The sequence below is a fragment of the Equus asinus genome, chromosome 5 (genome assembly GCF_041296235.1).
Source record: "Equus asinus isolate D_3611 breed Donkey chromosome 5, EquAss-T2T_v2, whole genome shotgun sequence".
Lineage (NCBI taxonomy): Eukaryota > Metazoa > Chordata > Mammalia > Perissodactyla > Equidae > Equus > Equus asinus.
In genome coordinates this window covers 107,543,886-107,560,373 of record NC_091794.1, presented here as the reverse complement: position 1 = coordinate 107,560,373, position 16,488 = coordinate 107,543,886, and the positions used below count along the sequence as shown (strand labels likewise).

At 38.4% G+C, this 16,488-nt stretch overlaps 1 protein-coding gene across 6 annotated transcripts in view; it reads right to left on the bottom strand.

Annotated features, from left to right (window-relative positions):
* Window positions 1-16,488, bottom strand: part of RERE (arginine-glutamic acid dipeptide repeats) — a 403,675-nt gene that overhangs the window by 252,947 nt on the left and 134,240 nt on the right. For all 6 annotated transcript variants that reach the window (XM_044769612.2, XM_044769615.2, XM_070511161.1 and 3 more), the window contains one exon: window positions 12,821-13,289. In XM_044769612.2, the coding sequence (XP_044625547.2) occupies window positions 12,821-13,145 (325 nt within the window). In that variant the 5' untranslated portion in view covers window positions 13,146-13,289. The remainder of the gene's footprint in view (window positions 1-12,820; window positions 13,290-16,488) is intronic.

Sequence of the window (16,488 nt, the reverse complement as noted above, 5' to 3'; positions counted from 1 at the left end):
TTATGCACAGCACTGAATTATCTAAGACAACTTTTTAGGTTCACTTTGTTTATATGTCTAGTTTATTTCATTTATAAGAAGAGTTAAGTATTTGGGAAAGTTTGTGTTAACAGATCCCTTAACAATAGAAATCAAATACTATTTTATTTAATAAGCAAGTCTAAATGTTGAAGATATTAACTACCTTATAAACAAGACCAATCATAATTCAAAACTCCCTTAAAAGTAATTGTTAAAATTTGTTTGGGGACCAGTCCTGTGGTGTAGTGCTTAAGTTTGGCGCACTCCACTTCAGCAGCCTGGGTTCACAGGTTCGGATCCCAGGTGCAGACCTAAACCACTCATCAGCCATGCTGTGGCAGCAAAGAACATATAAAGTGGAGGAAGATTGATGTTAGGTCAGGGCTAATCTTTCTCAAGCAAAACAAAAAAGAGAAAGACTGGCAACAGATGTTAGCTCAGGGCTAATCTTCCTCAGCAAAAAAAAAAAGAAAAAAGTAAACAACTTTAAAAAAGTAAAGCAATGTCTTTTAATTTATAACTTAAACTGAATACCAACTTTTAATTTTTTAATTCAAGCAAAATTGACATATTACTTTCAGGTGTACAACACAATGATTCGATATTTTTATATATTACAAAATGATCACCACAATATGTCTAGTTACCATCTGTCATCATAAAAAGTTATTATAATACTGACTATATTCCTTATGCTGTACATTACATCCCCGTGACTTATTTATTTTATAACTGGAAGTTTGTACCCTTTAATCCCCTTTACCTACTTCGGGCATTTCCCTACTGCCCCCTCCCCTCTGGCAACCACCAGTTTGCTCTCTTTATCTTTAAGTCTGTTTCTGTTTTGTTTGTTCATTTGGTTTGTTTTTTAAATTACTCATATAAGCTGAATATAAGATATCCAGATACAAGATATAAGAAATCATACAGCATTTGTCTCTCTTTGTCTGACTTATTTCACTTAGAACCCTCTAGGTCTATCCATGTTGTCACAAATGGCAAGATTTCATTGTTTTTACAGCTGAGTAATATGCCATTGCGCGCATACGCGTGTTTCTGTCTGTGTGTGTATACTCAACATCATCTTCATCCACTCATCAATCAGTGGACACTTAGGTTGCTTTCATATCTTGGCTACTGTAAATAATGCTGAAATGAACATAGGGGTAGCTTTTCGACTGTTTTCAGATATATACCCAGAAGTGGAATTGCTGGATCATATGGAATATCAACTTTTTAAACCAAAGCAAACTTTCTACATAGTCTTTTCTACATATAAATACCAGCCTTGAGGATCTCTCCCAAGAAAGTCCTTACATTGACCATTGTATACATGTGTTTACTGCCCAGCTCCTAAAGAAAGCACAGCTGAGACAATGCTATTCAAGAGAGGCCATCCAAGAAACACAAGGTAAACACTCAAGTCTGTAGTCACTACCCCTGCCTATGCTAATAAATATCTGGGGAATGAATGAAGTGCCTAGAATGTGCTAGACACTTTTTTAGGCACCTAGGGTACACCAATGAGCTAAAAGGAAAAAGATCCCTGCACTCCTGGAATGGACCAGCAGAGAAAAGACACAACAGAAACGGGAATGGAGGTATTTAACCAGGCATGAAACATCAAGGGGTAAGGGACTGGGAAAAGTGAGACTTAGGGATTGGAGGTTCTAGTGGGGTCAAATGATTTGTGGAGTTGGGGACTGCAGAGCTAAGAGTTAGAAGTGTGGGATCCAGGAAAGTGGGACGAGCAGATTGCCAGAAAGCTACACTCATTCCTGAATTCGAAGATTAACTGCTCATAAAAATGCCTTTAAAGAATTACCATTTAACATGTTCTTGCCATTTTCAAGGGTGAGTTTTAAATGGCTGCATGTACAACATTCCCATTTCTTTTGGAATACATTGTGATTCATTGTTTCTCACGTAGATGTTTCTGCTATAACAATATATACGTTGCTGGGAAAACCTCATGTTCTACAAAAAAAGTTCACTAAAAATAAAAGAGCTTATATAAAATACAGAGCAAAGGACAGATTACTCAAAACCTATGCAACTCTGAAATCGGATTACTATTTTCTGAAAAATCAATAATTATACCTCAAGAAATAAGACAGCCCAGGCAGGCACCCCATTCTGGCTGAAGGCTGCCTTAGGTAATATTTAATATACACAAAAACAACAGGCATTGGCTTAAAGGCACCAAAACAATGCAGATTAACATGGGACTTTTGTGAAGGTGAGCAGAGCAGCCTGCCAGAGTCAGAGAGTGTAAGGTGGGGAATACCTCTCTGGGGAGGGAACTCCAGGGTGCAGGGGCTCATTGTTTCATTTCATTTTAAATAGAGATGAAAGGACTCTTGCCAGGGCAACAGCCAAATTGAAGGTTTAAGTTCTTGCCTATTTTTTCTTTTTCCGCTAAAATATAATCCTACTTTTATATCATATAATTATATAATTCTACTCCCTCCATTCACACTCCTCTTCCTAAGAAAAGTTGCATATGAACCAGCACAAACGGTATATTCCATCGACATCATCACTCTATTTACCTATCACATGAATAGCAAAACAAACCGTAAACATCCATATGTTGTCACAAGTTCTCACCAATCTAGTGATACAGTGAGAGTCTCCGGATAAGGTGGTATATAGTGAACATGTGTTCTGGCATCTCTCATTTATTTTCTGGGCAACAGCTCCCTAATTTCATTATGGGGAATTACCTTAGCCCTACCATGTGCAGTTTTAGGGGGAGCAATAAATCAATGTTTCTCTCTTTTTCTACCCAAGACACAGACACGTAATTCAAGCTTGACCAACTGAATTGACTCTTCTGGGACTGTGATTCAAGCTGAGAGACAGCAAGGACAGGTAAATGCTGAAGGGCAACTAACTATTCCACTGGTAGAACCCAGAGGGACTGGTCAGCAGTTCCTACTAACCAAAACTCAGAATTGCCCTTGTTCCAGGCAGATTTCCTCCCACTCTATGAGTTACTCTACTAACAAATTACTTTTTTGTACAATGTGGATAATGTTCTCTAGCTTGCATTCAAAAAATTTCAAGAAATACAATATGATCACTTTTATCAAGTCAGAAAAATTATAAATTTTTCCTTTCAGTTGTTAAGGGTTCAAATCTAGTAAGCAGCATTAGCCTATTCTGGAACAATTTACCTCTTCCCATTCAGCTTACTTGTTATGAATTTACGTTTCTAACAATCATTCTGTACATATATGAGCAAGTGAGAAACTTCTAGCAAGTGAGAGAGAAACAATTTTTGAGAGCAGGTGAGATCTAACTAATTTTAGGAGTAGGAATAAAAGAGAAAAAGAGCAAAGTAATTATATCATTTCCATTTTCCAAGAAATGGGCCTATCCCTTCTTTTTCTTTCAACATAGGCGTGCTTGTTCTTTGTTTTTTTGTTATTTTGAGGAAGATTAGCCCTGAGCTAACATCTACCGCCAATCCTCTTCTTTTTTGCTGAGGAAGACTGGCCCTGAGCTAACATCCATACCTATCTTCCTCTACTTTATATGTGGGACGCCTACCACAGCATGGCTTGACAAGTGGTGCCATGTCTGCACCTGGCATCCGAACCAGCGAACCCTGGGTGGCCAAAGCAGAACGTGCAAACTTAACTGCTGTACCACTGGGCCAGCCTGCGTTTTTTGTATTATCTTCAGTATTTTAAGCAAATATCCACCCATTCTTGGCTTTAACCAATCCTCATAGGCCTGTGCCATCTTACAAACTACCCGTGTGACCTTGGCCTCTGAGCCTTCATTTCCTCACCTGTATAACAAGGAAATAATGACTAGGTTGTGGAGAGACTTTTTTAAGAACTAGAAACAACACATGTAAAGCAAGCCCAGTATTGGAAAAGAGAAGGTACTTTAAAAATGGTGGCTAGTCATCATCCATGGGTACAGCTCCTTCAACTCCCTCATGTTTGTCTATTTGCACCCAAGTTCACAGTCCCCTATGACATCAGGCACTTCAGAAGATGCAAATCGTTCCCAGTTGTTTGGTCAGAATTCAATTCTACAGCTGCCTCTGTTCCTCTTGAACTGTATGTGCTGTGTTTCACATCAAAATCTCAAGTCTTCCTTTTCCTCTTTTTCGTATCTGCCTAAACGCTGGTCAGTCATAAATAAGCAACAGGTATGCTCGGACGCCAATATTCTCAGGTCTCAAGGCAATGCACACAGTTTCTATTTGTGCATTAACTTGAAAAAGACTGGGAAACACTGGTCAAGAAAAGTGAATCTCAAACTTAAATGTGTATTTAAATCACCTGGGAATCTTATCAAAACAGAAATTCTGATTCAGTAATTAGGGGTGGAACCTGAGATTCTGCGTTTCTAACCAACTCTCAGAGATGCCAATCTGTTGCCAACACCTGGAGCAGCAAGTGTCTAGAGCACATGTTTCACTATACTTAATGGCCTTCCCTTATGAAACTGAAAAAAACATGGTGAATCAGTCCCAAAATTTCTATCATTTTCCATTTTTTTGGCTCATATAACTTTAGTTTCTTCTGTTTCTTCTAGTCTCATTGATAATTTTCTATATGCTAAAAACTTTTCTTTTAAACATGCAGAATTGGAATAACTTTCTAATATACACTAAAAGGCAATCATTTCTAGAGGTTTGGAAAAAGATTTTTAAAAGTTTCAATAGAAATGGAAAAAATAAGGGGCTGGCCCCGTGGCTGAGTGGTTAAGTTTGCGCGCTCCGCTGCAGGCGGCCCAGTGTTTCGTCGGTTCGAATCCTGGGCGCGGACATGGCACTGCTCGTCAGACCACGCTGAGGCAGCGTCCCACATGCCACAACTAGAGGAACCCACAACGAAGAATACACAACTATGTACCGGGGGGCTTTGGGGAGAAAAAGGAAAAAATAAAATCTTTAAAAAAAAAAAAAAAAAAGAAATGGAAAAAATAAAAATTAATGTAGTCTACAACCAAAGTACACTGTAACATGATTAAAAATAAGAAATACATTTTCACAACTGTTCCAAGGATACACAATTGAGAGAGCTGAAGCAGTCACTAAAACTCGGGTCACTCGTATCCAAGTCTACCCAGCAACAAAGCCCTTCCTGCCTATTATGGGTTGAACTGTATCTCCCCAAAGTTCATATATTGAAGCGCTAACCCACAGTACCTCAGAACGTGACCTTACTTGGAAGAATGGTCACTACAGATGAGGCTAATTACAACGAGGTGGCCCTAAACCAACATGGCTGGTGACCTTATAAAAAGGAGAAGTTTGGACACAGAGATAGGCACACAAGGAGAATGCCATGTGAAGACTGCAGTTATGCCAGCACAAGTCAAGAAACTACCAGAAGCTAGGAGAGGCCTGGAACACAGAGACCCTTTCCTAGTACCTTCATGGGGAGCACAGCCCTGGCAACATCTTGATCTGGAACTTCCGGCCTACAGAACTAAAGACAATGCACTCCTGTTGTTCAAGCCACTCAGTTTGTGGTGCTTTGTTATGGCAGTCCTAGCAACTAATACACTGCCTCACTGCGCTCCCTCCCAAATAAAAGTCAACTCTGAAGATCACTGTGAGGATATGCAGTCACACCACAGTGAGTCTGCTGTGCCAGATGAAGATTTTGGACTTGATCCTACTGGCAACAGGGATCCACTGAAAGACTTTAAGCAGATTAGTATCACGTTTATTAAAAGCAAACGAACTTGTAACACATGTCAAACCATTTTCATTCAAACTGGGCCTAAAGGTTCCTTTACTCGAGAATTCATGTTTCTATTACACAAAAAATATTCTTGCAATCATCAGAAAAATACTTGTGCCCCACCCCAAAATAAGAATGCCTCAAGAAGACACCTTTATTTGCATGTCATATCTACCTAAAATTCTTCTAAATATAACAGTCATGGATAATATACTACAGATCAAATGGGCTTTTATTTCTCCCCCAAAATTGATGTCCCGGAACACCAAACGCCAAAGTTTTGCTTTGCTTTATTTTAGAGAGGGAATTTATGTCTTAGTGATTCCCATAGATAAGTTTTCAATTATGAAGAGAACCAAGACTTTGAAACCAAATTCAGCCTCTTAACAAGTCAGAGACAAACCCCTCAGTCAAGAATCAATAGCTAAATGTAAGGACACACCATTTGTTAACATGCTGGTGGCTCCCTTCCCTCTTTAAATAGGAACTTGAATCAAAAGGAAATTACCCTTTAAGAAAATAGTTTCATGTTTTAACTTTACTTTTTTTTTAAGTAAAATTTTCACTGAAGTATAACACACATACAGAAAAGTGAAAAGCATGATAAATCTCACAATGTGAACAAACCCATGTAACCAACTGTCACCACAAAACAGAACATGACCAGACCCGAGGGTCCCCTGCACACTCTGTTCCAGACACCAGTGTCCATCAACATAACTACCATCCTGACTTCAAAACACTGAAGATTAGTGTTGCCTGTTTTTTAACTTTTTATTTAAAAAATTCATATTGTATTATACTCTGTTGTGTCTGCTCAACATTATGTTTAATTAATAGTCTAATTTTAACTTCAATAGTTTTTTTTTTCTTTTTCCTGCTCTCTCTCCCCAAATCTCCCCCTGGTACATAGTTGTGTATCTTAGTTACAGGTCCTTCTAGTTGTGGCATGTGGGATGCCACCTCAACGTGGCCTGACGAGCAGTGCCATGTCCGCGCCCAGGATCCAAACCAGCAAAACCCTGGGCCACCACAGCAGAGCCCGTAAACTTAACCACTCGGCCACGGGGCCAGCCCCATTCAATAGTTTTAAAATAGATATATTCCATTTCGATTCAGACTAGATCGCCAGGTTTCATTTTGTTTAGTTTGGATGTTTTCCAGCTTAAATTCCATTTGCATCAAAAGAAATTAATACTTCAACGTTCAGTGTATAATCAATTCTAGCCTCTATGTCCTTTCTCAGCTTAAGTCCCCAGTTCCTAACAATAATGAGGAAAATTTGCAAATAAAAAGTAGAAATGTTTTGGGGCTGGCCCCGTGGCCGAGTGGTTAAGTTCGCGCGCTCCGCTGCAGGCGGCCCAGTGTTTCGTTAGTTCGAATCCTGGGCGCGGACATGGCACTGCTCATCAGACCACGCTGAGGCAGCATCCCACATGCCACAACTAGAAGAACACACAACGAAGAATACACAACTATGTACCGGGGGGCTTTGGGGAGAAAAAGGAAAAAATAAAATCTTTAAAAAAAAAAAAAAGTAGAAATGTTTTATTTCACCTAAGATTTCATAAACCAAAAACCTAAAAGTTCGTTGTCTTTTACATATAAAATTTATCTTCATGAAAAATTTCACACTTTATTCATGAAAGTAGAAGGAACACAGATGTAACAAACTTGAAAATCCTGAATCTTGATTTTTTTTTTTTCTCCCCTCATGTATGCGATAGAGACTTCTGTTATTCTAGGAATACTATCTAGGGTAAAAAGGAAAGTCAAACAAAATTATCAATTGACAGAATACAAGAAACGGAGAATCACCTTAATAGGCACTTTTTTTTTTTTTTTTTTTTTTGCTAAGGAAGATTAGTCTTGAGCGAACATCTATGCCAACTTTCTTCTACTGTATATGTGGGTCAGTGCCACAGCACCGCTGACAAGTGGTGTAGGCCCGCACCTGGGATCCAAACCTGCAAACCCAGGCCACCAAAGCAGAGCGCACCAAACTCATTAACCAGTACACCATGGGGCTGGCCCCAATAGGCACTTTTTAAAGAACATGCTATCTTATCAAAAAAGCTAGCAAAACTGACGTGCCAAAGTGAAAAATTATCTCCCAATAATTTGAATTTAACTTTTTTTGTCTGTTTCACCTGATCAAGAATCAAGGTATCATAGTATCCAACTGAAAATAGTAGATACACTGTTGGTGGGAATGGCAGATTGGTACAGCAACTATGGCATATAGTACAGAGGTTCCTCAAAAAAATAAAAATGTAACTACTGTATGATCCAGCAATTCCACTTCTGGGTATATATCTGAAGGAAATGAAATCACTATCTTGAAGAGCTATCTGCACTCCTATGATCATTCCAGCATTATTTACAATAGCCAAGACATGGAAACAACCTAAGTGTCCACGAATGGATGAACAAATAAAGAAAATGTGGAGATGTAAATACAATGGAATATTATTCAGCCATAAAAAAGGAAATCCTACCATTTATGATAACATGGATGAACTCTGAGGACATTATGCTAAGTGAAAAAGTCAGAGAAAGACAAATTCTGTATGATCTCACTTACAGGTGGAATCTAAAAGAACCAAACTCAGAAACATAGAAGAGACTGGGGGAGGCGGGGGGGAGACGGATGGAGGCGGTCTAAGGATACAAAATTCTAGTTAGAAATAGTGGTACTTCTCGGGATGTAATGTACAACATGGTGACTTCAGTTAACAACACTACAACACTGAACGTTGCTAACAAAGTTAGATTTTTAAAGTTCTCACCACACACACACAAAATTGTAACTCTGTAAGCTGATGGATGTGTTAACTAACCTTATCATGGTAATCATTTCGCAATATATACATATATAAAATCACTACATTGTACCTCTTAATGTCATATGTCAAGTATATCTCAATAAAGCTAGAAGGAAAAAAAAAGAAAGAAAATAGTGGAAAGAAATTAATATGCCAAACACAGCAAACTTTAGAAATCAGTATCCTACGCTAAAGAAGCCCATAAGGGAAATCTGGCTGCACACAGCTGTGTAATAAATCAATTTGTTACCGTGACAGTCATCTAAAAAGTAGAGTAACGGTTGATAGACAACAAAGAAGTCAGATTAGACACAGTGGCAATATATAATAAAGCACCACAAGCTTTTTGTTTTGTTTTTTATTTTATAACAAGTCTGTTAAATCATTCATTGGGAAATAAATGATTCAAGATAAACTTCCAGAAGCATTATTCTAACTTTGACATCATTAATCAGTCAATAAATTTTTGAAAGGTTTTCAAAAATGCATTTATTTAACAAATACTATGGAACCACATTGTGCGTGCACTATTGTCACAGATGCCAAGAATTCAATGATAAGCAAAAACTGAAATGCTGCCTTTATGGAGGAGGGAGACAGATATTAGTCCTAAAACAGTAACAGAAATAAATAGAAAATCAATAGTATTATAAGAGCTACAAGATATATAATGCCATGACAGTATCTACTAATAAAATCTGGGTAACCTGGGAAAGGAAAGACAATGACACTGGAATGGGAGAGGTGAAGAAAGAATTAAGTGTGTCTGTGTGTGTATGGGGGAGGGGGTTCACTAGCATGTGGCAACAGTAAGTGCAAAGGCCCTGAGGCAGTAAGTTACTGAAAGTGTATTATGCTGAGGTCCTAAGGACAAAATAAAGATAACTTCAGAGATAAGCAGCAGTGGCAAAAAAGAGCTGATTGTGACCACACATGAGATTAAACCTTAGCTAGTGACAAATTCTACACAATACCCAATTTCTCAATAAAATCTCATTCTTCTCAGACCAAACAATCTGAATATAGACCCATCCCCCTAGGAGAAGGAAACACAGTATTTAAGAGTTTATTTTTATCCTCAAGGTTATCATTCACTGCTGGGTTTGTTCTTAATGACATTTTCAAAGGTATCTATACACTTAATCTGAGTATTAAAACCAATTCAGAAAAAGAAAAAGAAAAAATATTTAGCTGTGCTTTCTATCTTAAAGAAACAAATGAGCATAAAAATTTACCATCCAAAATCTAATAATACACTGAAGAAATCCCTTATGATGCCCCATAGGATTCCTACCTAAACATTTAAAATACAACTATGCATAAAGAATTCCTGCAGTCTGGGAGGATAATGGTTTTTTATCACTAACAAAAGATGTATTGTAGTACTTTGCACCAAGAAAAGAAAAAGACCAGAAAGGAAAACAAAGGAGAGAAAAAAATCAAGTCCCACCTGGGGATCTAATCACAGTACCCTACTTCTGATTCTTCAGTTCAGGCAAACCTAAAGAATAGGCAATATTCAACAAACCAGCATCTAGAAAGAAGCTATTTGGGGAAGGCAACCAAGTAATTTAGCTTCAAATGCATCCTCCAAAAAGAAAAGAAACCACAGAGAAGGTGAAAGATACTCTCCTTACCAAAGAGTCAAACATCCACTGGACCTGGCAGGGTGCAAACCCCAGGCCACAGCACTGTCACCCACCCACGCACAAGGGGTGCCTCGCACGGAGAGGTTATGCCCTGAGTGCCACAGAAAACTTTCAAACCATTTTTGGTTTTCATAGCTCCTTTATAACATATTTAGCTTTCAGAGAGGTCATATCTTTTTTACATTTCACAAAGGTCCTCAGGCTGACTGAAACAATGCCTGCCTCCATAAACACACAGTCCTTCCCCAAATGCTTAAGAACTAACTGTTTTGTAAATAAGCCCTTAGCAACCTCCCTCCACATATTCTTCCAAACATCAAGCAGGAAGGATTTCCTATCATTCTGCAGAAGGTGCACTATGAATGTACAACAGTTCCCAAACTAGTTTTCTCAAAACTGGCTTTTCTCAGGGAGATATTTAACAGAAACAGCGTGTCATAGTTCCATAAATGGGAAAAACAGCAGGGTTTTTTGTTTTTTTTTTAACATTAAAGAGGTTTCCGTAACTGCAGGACTTCTCAGAGTCATTAATTATGAATCTCTCACAAGAGGGACAGTAGGTGCAGCATTTCCCACACGTATTTGATGACAAATACTTTGAGGATGTAGCCCCACTGACACGGGAGTAACCATCCCACTGAGCAAGGCTGGCATTCAACACCGCACCAGGCAGTTGGCCTTTTGACAATGATCCAAACAATCACAAGACCACATTGAACAGTTATGTATCAAGATAAAAGGATAACAAAGAAGATCTTTCCCTATTTTTAAGTTATCATACTATAATCTATAGCTAAAGGAGTTAACACATTCTGTTTCTTTCTCATGATCTAGAACTAAATAGGTCCATAGCAAGCAATGTGTGGTAACTCTATAATGAAATATTCTTCAGAGGCTAAGAAATTCTTACTGTCCAATATCAAAGTCTGAATCAAATATACTAACAGTATTGTAACCTACATGTTACTAAATCTCACTAATTTCTCTAAAACCTCAACTTTGATAATATTATATCACATAAATATCTTCTCAGTTACTCACCAACCAAGAAATTGTAGTTGTGAATACAATTTTATTTGTATCAGTTCTAATATTGATGATCTTTTAAAATTTGAAACTAATTCCTATACCAGGGGAAAAAATCTGGTACTTAATGGGAAGTTCAGAACAGTTACAATACTCCTCAGTAAAATGCCTGTACCAGGTTAACATAACATAACATAATCTCTTTAACCTCCCTTTCCTGAAAAAAACATCAAACTGGGAGGCTTTTAATCTGTTAATCACACCTCATATGAAATTCGTCATTCTTCAGCACAGCAAGTAATTCAAACAAAATGATTTTAGCTAGTTTTACTAATTTCTGTAAGAAAACTATCTGTTTTTTTTTTTTTTTTTGAGGAAGATTAGCCCTGAGCTAACATCTGCTGCCAATCCTCCTCTTTTTTCCTGAGGAAGACTGGCCCTGAGCTAACATCCGTGCCCATCTTCCTCTACTTTATATGTGGGACGCCTACCACAGCACGGCTTTCCACCCGGTGCCATGTCCACACCCAGGATCCGAACCAGCAAACCCCAGGCCACCCAAGCAGAACATGCACATTTAACTGCTGCACCACTGGGCCAGCCCCAAAAACTATCTTAATATACACAATACATCAAGTGAAAAAGGAAGATTTGTTGGTGTCCAACAGGTTCTGAATCACTTGTTCCCCTGCATCTCATCTGAAAGCCAGGTCTGTCTCTCTCTGAACAATGCTATACAATTCAATATACTGAATGAACATAGTACATTTTCGGAAAACAAAGCAGGTTAGTCGGCTTCATCTATTATCATTGATTAGAGAGCCTTAAGCTCAAATTTTTGGAAAAAGAGGTTATCAGGAGAAATAAACCTTGGTCTAAAAGCCATTAAAAATACCTCTCTAGCTTCTGATCACTTCTGTAGCCAATGTAAAATGTCCTGCTTCCAGGAATCTTAAAGGTTTACTTGTCCCACCATGTATTCCACTCTGCAGGGTCATTACATCCTAATTTTTGCTGAAGATAAAAAGCAAGGAGAGGGCCAGCCAGGTGGCGCAGTGGTTAAGTGTGCACGTTCCACTTTGGCAGCCCGGGGTTCACTGGTTCGGATCCCAGATGCGGACATAGCACCGCCTGGCAAGCCATGCTGTGGTAGGCTTCCCCCGTATAAAGTAGAGGAAGATGGGCACGGATGTTAGCTCAGAGCGACTCTTCTCAGCAAAAAAGGATTGGCAGATGTTAGCTCAGGGCTAATCTTCCTGGGGGAGCGGGGGAGGTGGGGGAAGGAGGAAGTCAAAAAACAAACACTACTGAGCAAAATAGTGAAGTGAGATAACAAGCAGCATGAGAAAACAAGGAGAGTACTGAAAAATGCACAAGCCAGGACAGAAGACCAAGCTGAGGCAGACACAGCAGGAAGTGTATAATCCAACTGACCAAAAGCGGGTCTACATTGAGTTTTCCTACCCAAAACCACTATCTGCTCTTCTGGGTTCCATGCCTTCCTTAACATGTGAAGAGGTATCTAAGTGCTGGTATCATTTCTCCACCACAAATACTGTACGGACCCAAATGTAACACTCCTTACCTCCTGGTCTATAGACAACATCATCCTCAGTGATGTAGGATGTTATCTCACCAGTATCCGTCCTTTCATAACGAGACTTTTTTTTCGGTGGTTTCTTTTTGTTCTTCTTCGTGGACTCCTCTGTGGTGGCACTATTGTTGTCATTGTCCTCATCTTCAGTGTGATCACTCTCAGCATAATTTCTGGCTCCCCCTTCCAAGGTACAGCTCCTGCGTGGCCTTGAATTCTCACTCTCTCTTGCTTTGTCCCTTTTCTCTCTCTCTCGGTCCCGATCTCGGTCCCGGTCCTTCTCTTTGTCTTTGTCTTTGTCTTTGTCGGCTGTCATGATTCGCCACGTGCCTTCTTCTGTCCTCTCACGGCTAGGCCTCCGTGAAAGGTAGACAGTAAGCCTGGGCTTCAGTCTTCTGAATTTCTCACTCAATTCCAGGGAAAATCCAACCACTCCAACAACCCCAATGTTTCAAAAATGCTAGGAGAGAAAACAGAGAGAGAAAAATCGATTTTACTTTAACATTTTCTCATATTTCCTTCCTAATATAATGTTTTGTTAAATGAATCTCTTATTTACTCATGCTTTAGCCCTGAAAACGTCTCACAGGCCATAGAAAAAAAGTTAGGACACGTGATATAAAATTTAAATATATATAGTCTTTTACCTCAGCTGGCATATGGTTTGGGATTTTCTAGCACACCAATAATGGAAAATGTCTTAATTCATAAGAGTTAATTATACTTTCTGTACACCAACTGTTTTCTCCTTTTCAAGGAAAAAGTGTTCCCTAGTAGACAACATACTATGGCTACAATTATAAATAATGAGCTTCACAATCCACAATATTAATTTAAAAGGGAAAAACCTGCAGTAAAAATTATTTCCACCTAAAAAAAATTTGGATAGTCTTGGAAGATTTTCCAAGATGTCTCATACTATACTCTTCTGAAGACACTTTCTAGCCACTTCTCCAAATTTCCAGAGCTCCTCTCAAAAATAAATGAGTTGACTCAAAACTGATAACCTCAAAGCAAGATTCTTTTGCTTTCAATTATAATTTTTGACATCTTATAAGTCTACTATTTTAGTTATTTTCCAGGAAAAATGATTTCTCTAAAGATATATTCTCTCTGCCTTAACAAAACATAACAACTTCCAAAAACAACCTTCTATGTTTAGGGAATATTAGGTGGTTTTTACATTCCCCCAAATTTCCACTATTAATAGTTTCCCTAATAAACTCCTCCCTAGAACTAAACCCAACAAGGAAAGTCTGACGTTTTAAAGAGTTTACAATGAGAAGAGTGAACTCCAACCCAACACAATCTTATAAAAATTTTATAGGAGGAAAAAAACTGTTTTGTTTACAAATAAGTTTTACAATAGTCATAATAACCAGTAATTTATCTTTCGCCATCATCTTCAATATCTCATCTCATTTGCTCAACAATCTGCACCAAACACTATCTATGCATCAGGTTCAGAACTAAAGACAGTGAGGGGGAAACTCATGGTCCTTGCCTTCAATGCTCTAAGACAAAAAAAAGTAGACAACTGATTAATGTGAGAACCATCTGTTTCGCATGTTACTAGAGCCAGATAGGAAATAACATATATAGACACACAAAAGACTGGTCCTCTTTACTTAGACAACAAGAGACAAATCAGTTTGCAATTATATGCCTCAGATACAGAGAAAAGTCTCTTTGGTCATGCCAAAACCATGAAAACTAACACGTACTCTCTCCAAAATTCTTCAGTCACACCTGATACCAGAAAAGACCGCCCCATAAGCACTTCAAATATCCTTAGGCATTATTAAAAATTAGGAAAATTAAAAATGTTAACAACGTTTGGGAGATAGACCAATGAAGGAACAACAATGCTGACAATCTATAATCAAAGTCAGAAAGATAAAAGCATGTAGCACAAACCTAGATTGCTTCCTTCTGCATAGGAAATATGTTTTCAGATAGGATTTCAATTTTCTAAACATATTTCAAGAAAATGAAAAGTTTTTCTAGTGCCTGCAAAAGTTCTGCCTAGACGAATCATCTGCTAAACAGAAAGTAATAAACTTTCAAGTCATGGCAGGGCACTAGTGTTAGCAATTGAAAATACAAAGAAAGACATATTACTTTCTCCACTGGGCTTAAGATTAGAGCACGAAGAAGCCAATCATACAAGAAAGAAAACTATCAGCTAACACAGTTGTTAAAACATCCTCTTTAACAATGAAAACATACCAACCAAGGTCTACTGGGAGTCTAAAAAGAACAAGGAGCTTAGGCTGAAAACCTCTCGGATGCAGTTCAGAACAGACGTACTTCTGATAAATTTAAGAAAAAAGATCATTCTCTCTAGGGTTAACAAGATAACTCCTCCAGAAAATTGTGTAAAAATATTTCAGCACTCAAAAGGGAAAAAATAAGAAGTCCAAATGATATATTCAATACTACTCACTACAAAATCATATACTGTGTTTCTATTTACAAAGAAATCTGAGTTACTTCTGCCAAGACAGAGAAGAAAGGAAACTTCAAGAAACAATAGAGAAGGCATCCACAAAATGAAATCGTGTGTGTATGTGTACCCAACTTTCAGATAACTAAGAACATTGATAATCCATTAATTTACATTTGGCTCTAAAACGTAGCTCAGTGGGGATACATGTTTTCCTCTGCATTTACCATACTAATCATAATTTTTCTGAGCCTCATTATACAATGACCAACATACAACAATATTAAGGAAAGGGACCCAGAGAGGTACCAGATGGCACTGAGAAGGGCAGTTGTTATTTCAATTTGCTAGAAACGATCTACAGGGCAGACAATACAACAACAGTATCTTTATAACAACAAGGGGTTTACAAAGCAGGTCCCTGCCATGATCTCATTAGATTCTTTCTCTCAACAACTCAGTGAAGTGAACCAGAGAGAAGTCACCATCCCCACTTCACAGACTACAGAAGGGAAACTAAGAAGAGAGAATCCACACAAGTCCACACAGCCAATGATGCTGATCTGACTCCTGTGTAAGATCACTCTGGCCATTGAGAAAAAAACCTGAAGGGAGACGGAGGCTACAGCAGGAAGGGAGACTGGTGAGGTAGGAGGCTTATGCAATAACCCAGGTAAGAGTTGAAGGTAACAGGATGGACAGGATGGTAGTGGTAGAGATGCAGGAAGTGTTATGTTCTATGTATTTTTAAGATGTAGAGTCAAACAGGATGTGCTGACAAACTGAGAGCTGAGGTGTGAGAGAAAGAAGTCAAGAACGACTCCAACGGTTCTGCATGAGCAACCGGATGGATGAAGCTGACATCATATGAGTTTTAGGGGAAAGAGAAGAAGCTCAGGTATGAACATGTTAAGTTCGAGAAGCCTATAAAAACCACAAAATGATTTTAAGTAGGCAGAGGTCCTGGCTGGAGATAAACATTTAGTTTTTAATTGTGGGTTGTTTTTTTTTTTTTTTAAGATTGCCACCTGAGCTAACATCTGTTGTCAATGTTTCTTTCTTTCTTTCTTTCTTTCTTCTTCTCCCCAAAGCTCCCCAGTACATAACTGTATATTCTAGCTGCAGGTCCCTCTATTTGTGCTATGTGGGACACTGCCTCAGCATGGCTTAATGAGCGGCAATTTAGTTCTTAAAGCCATGAGACTGAGATCGA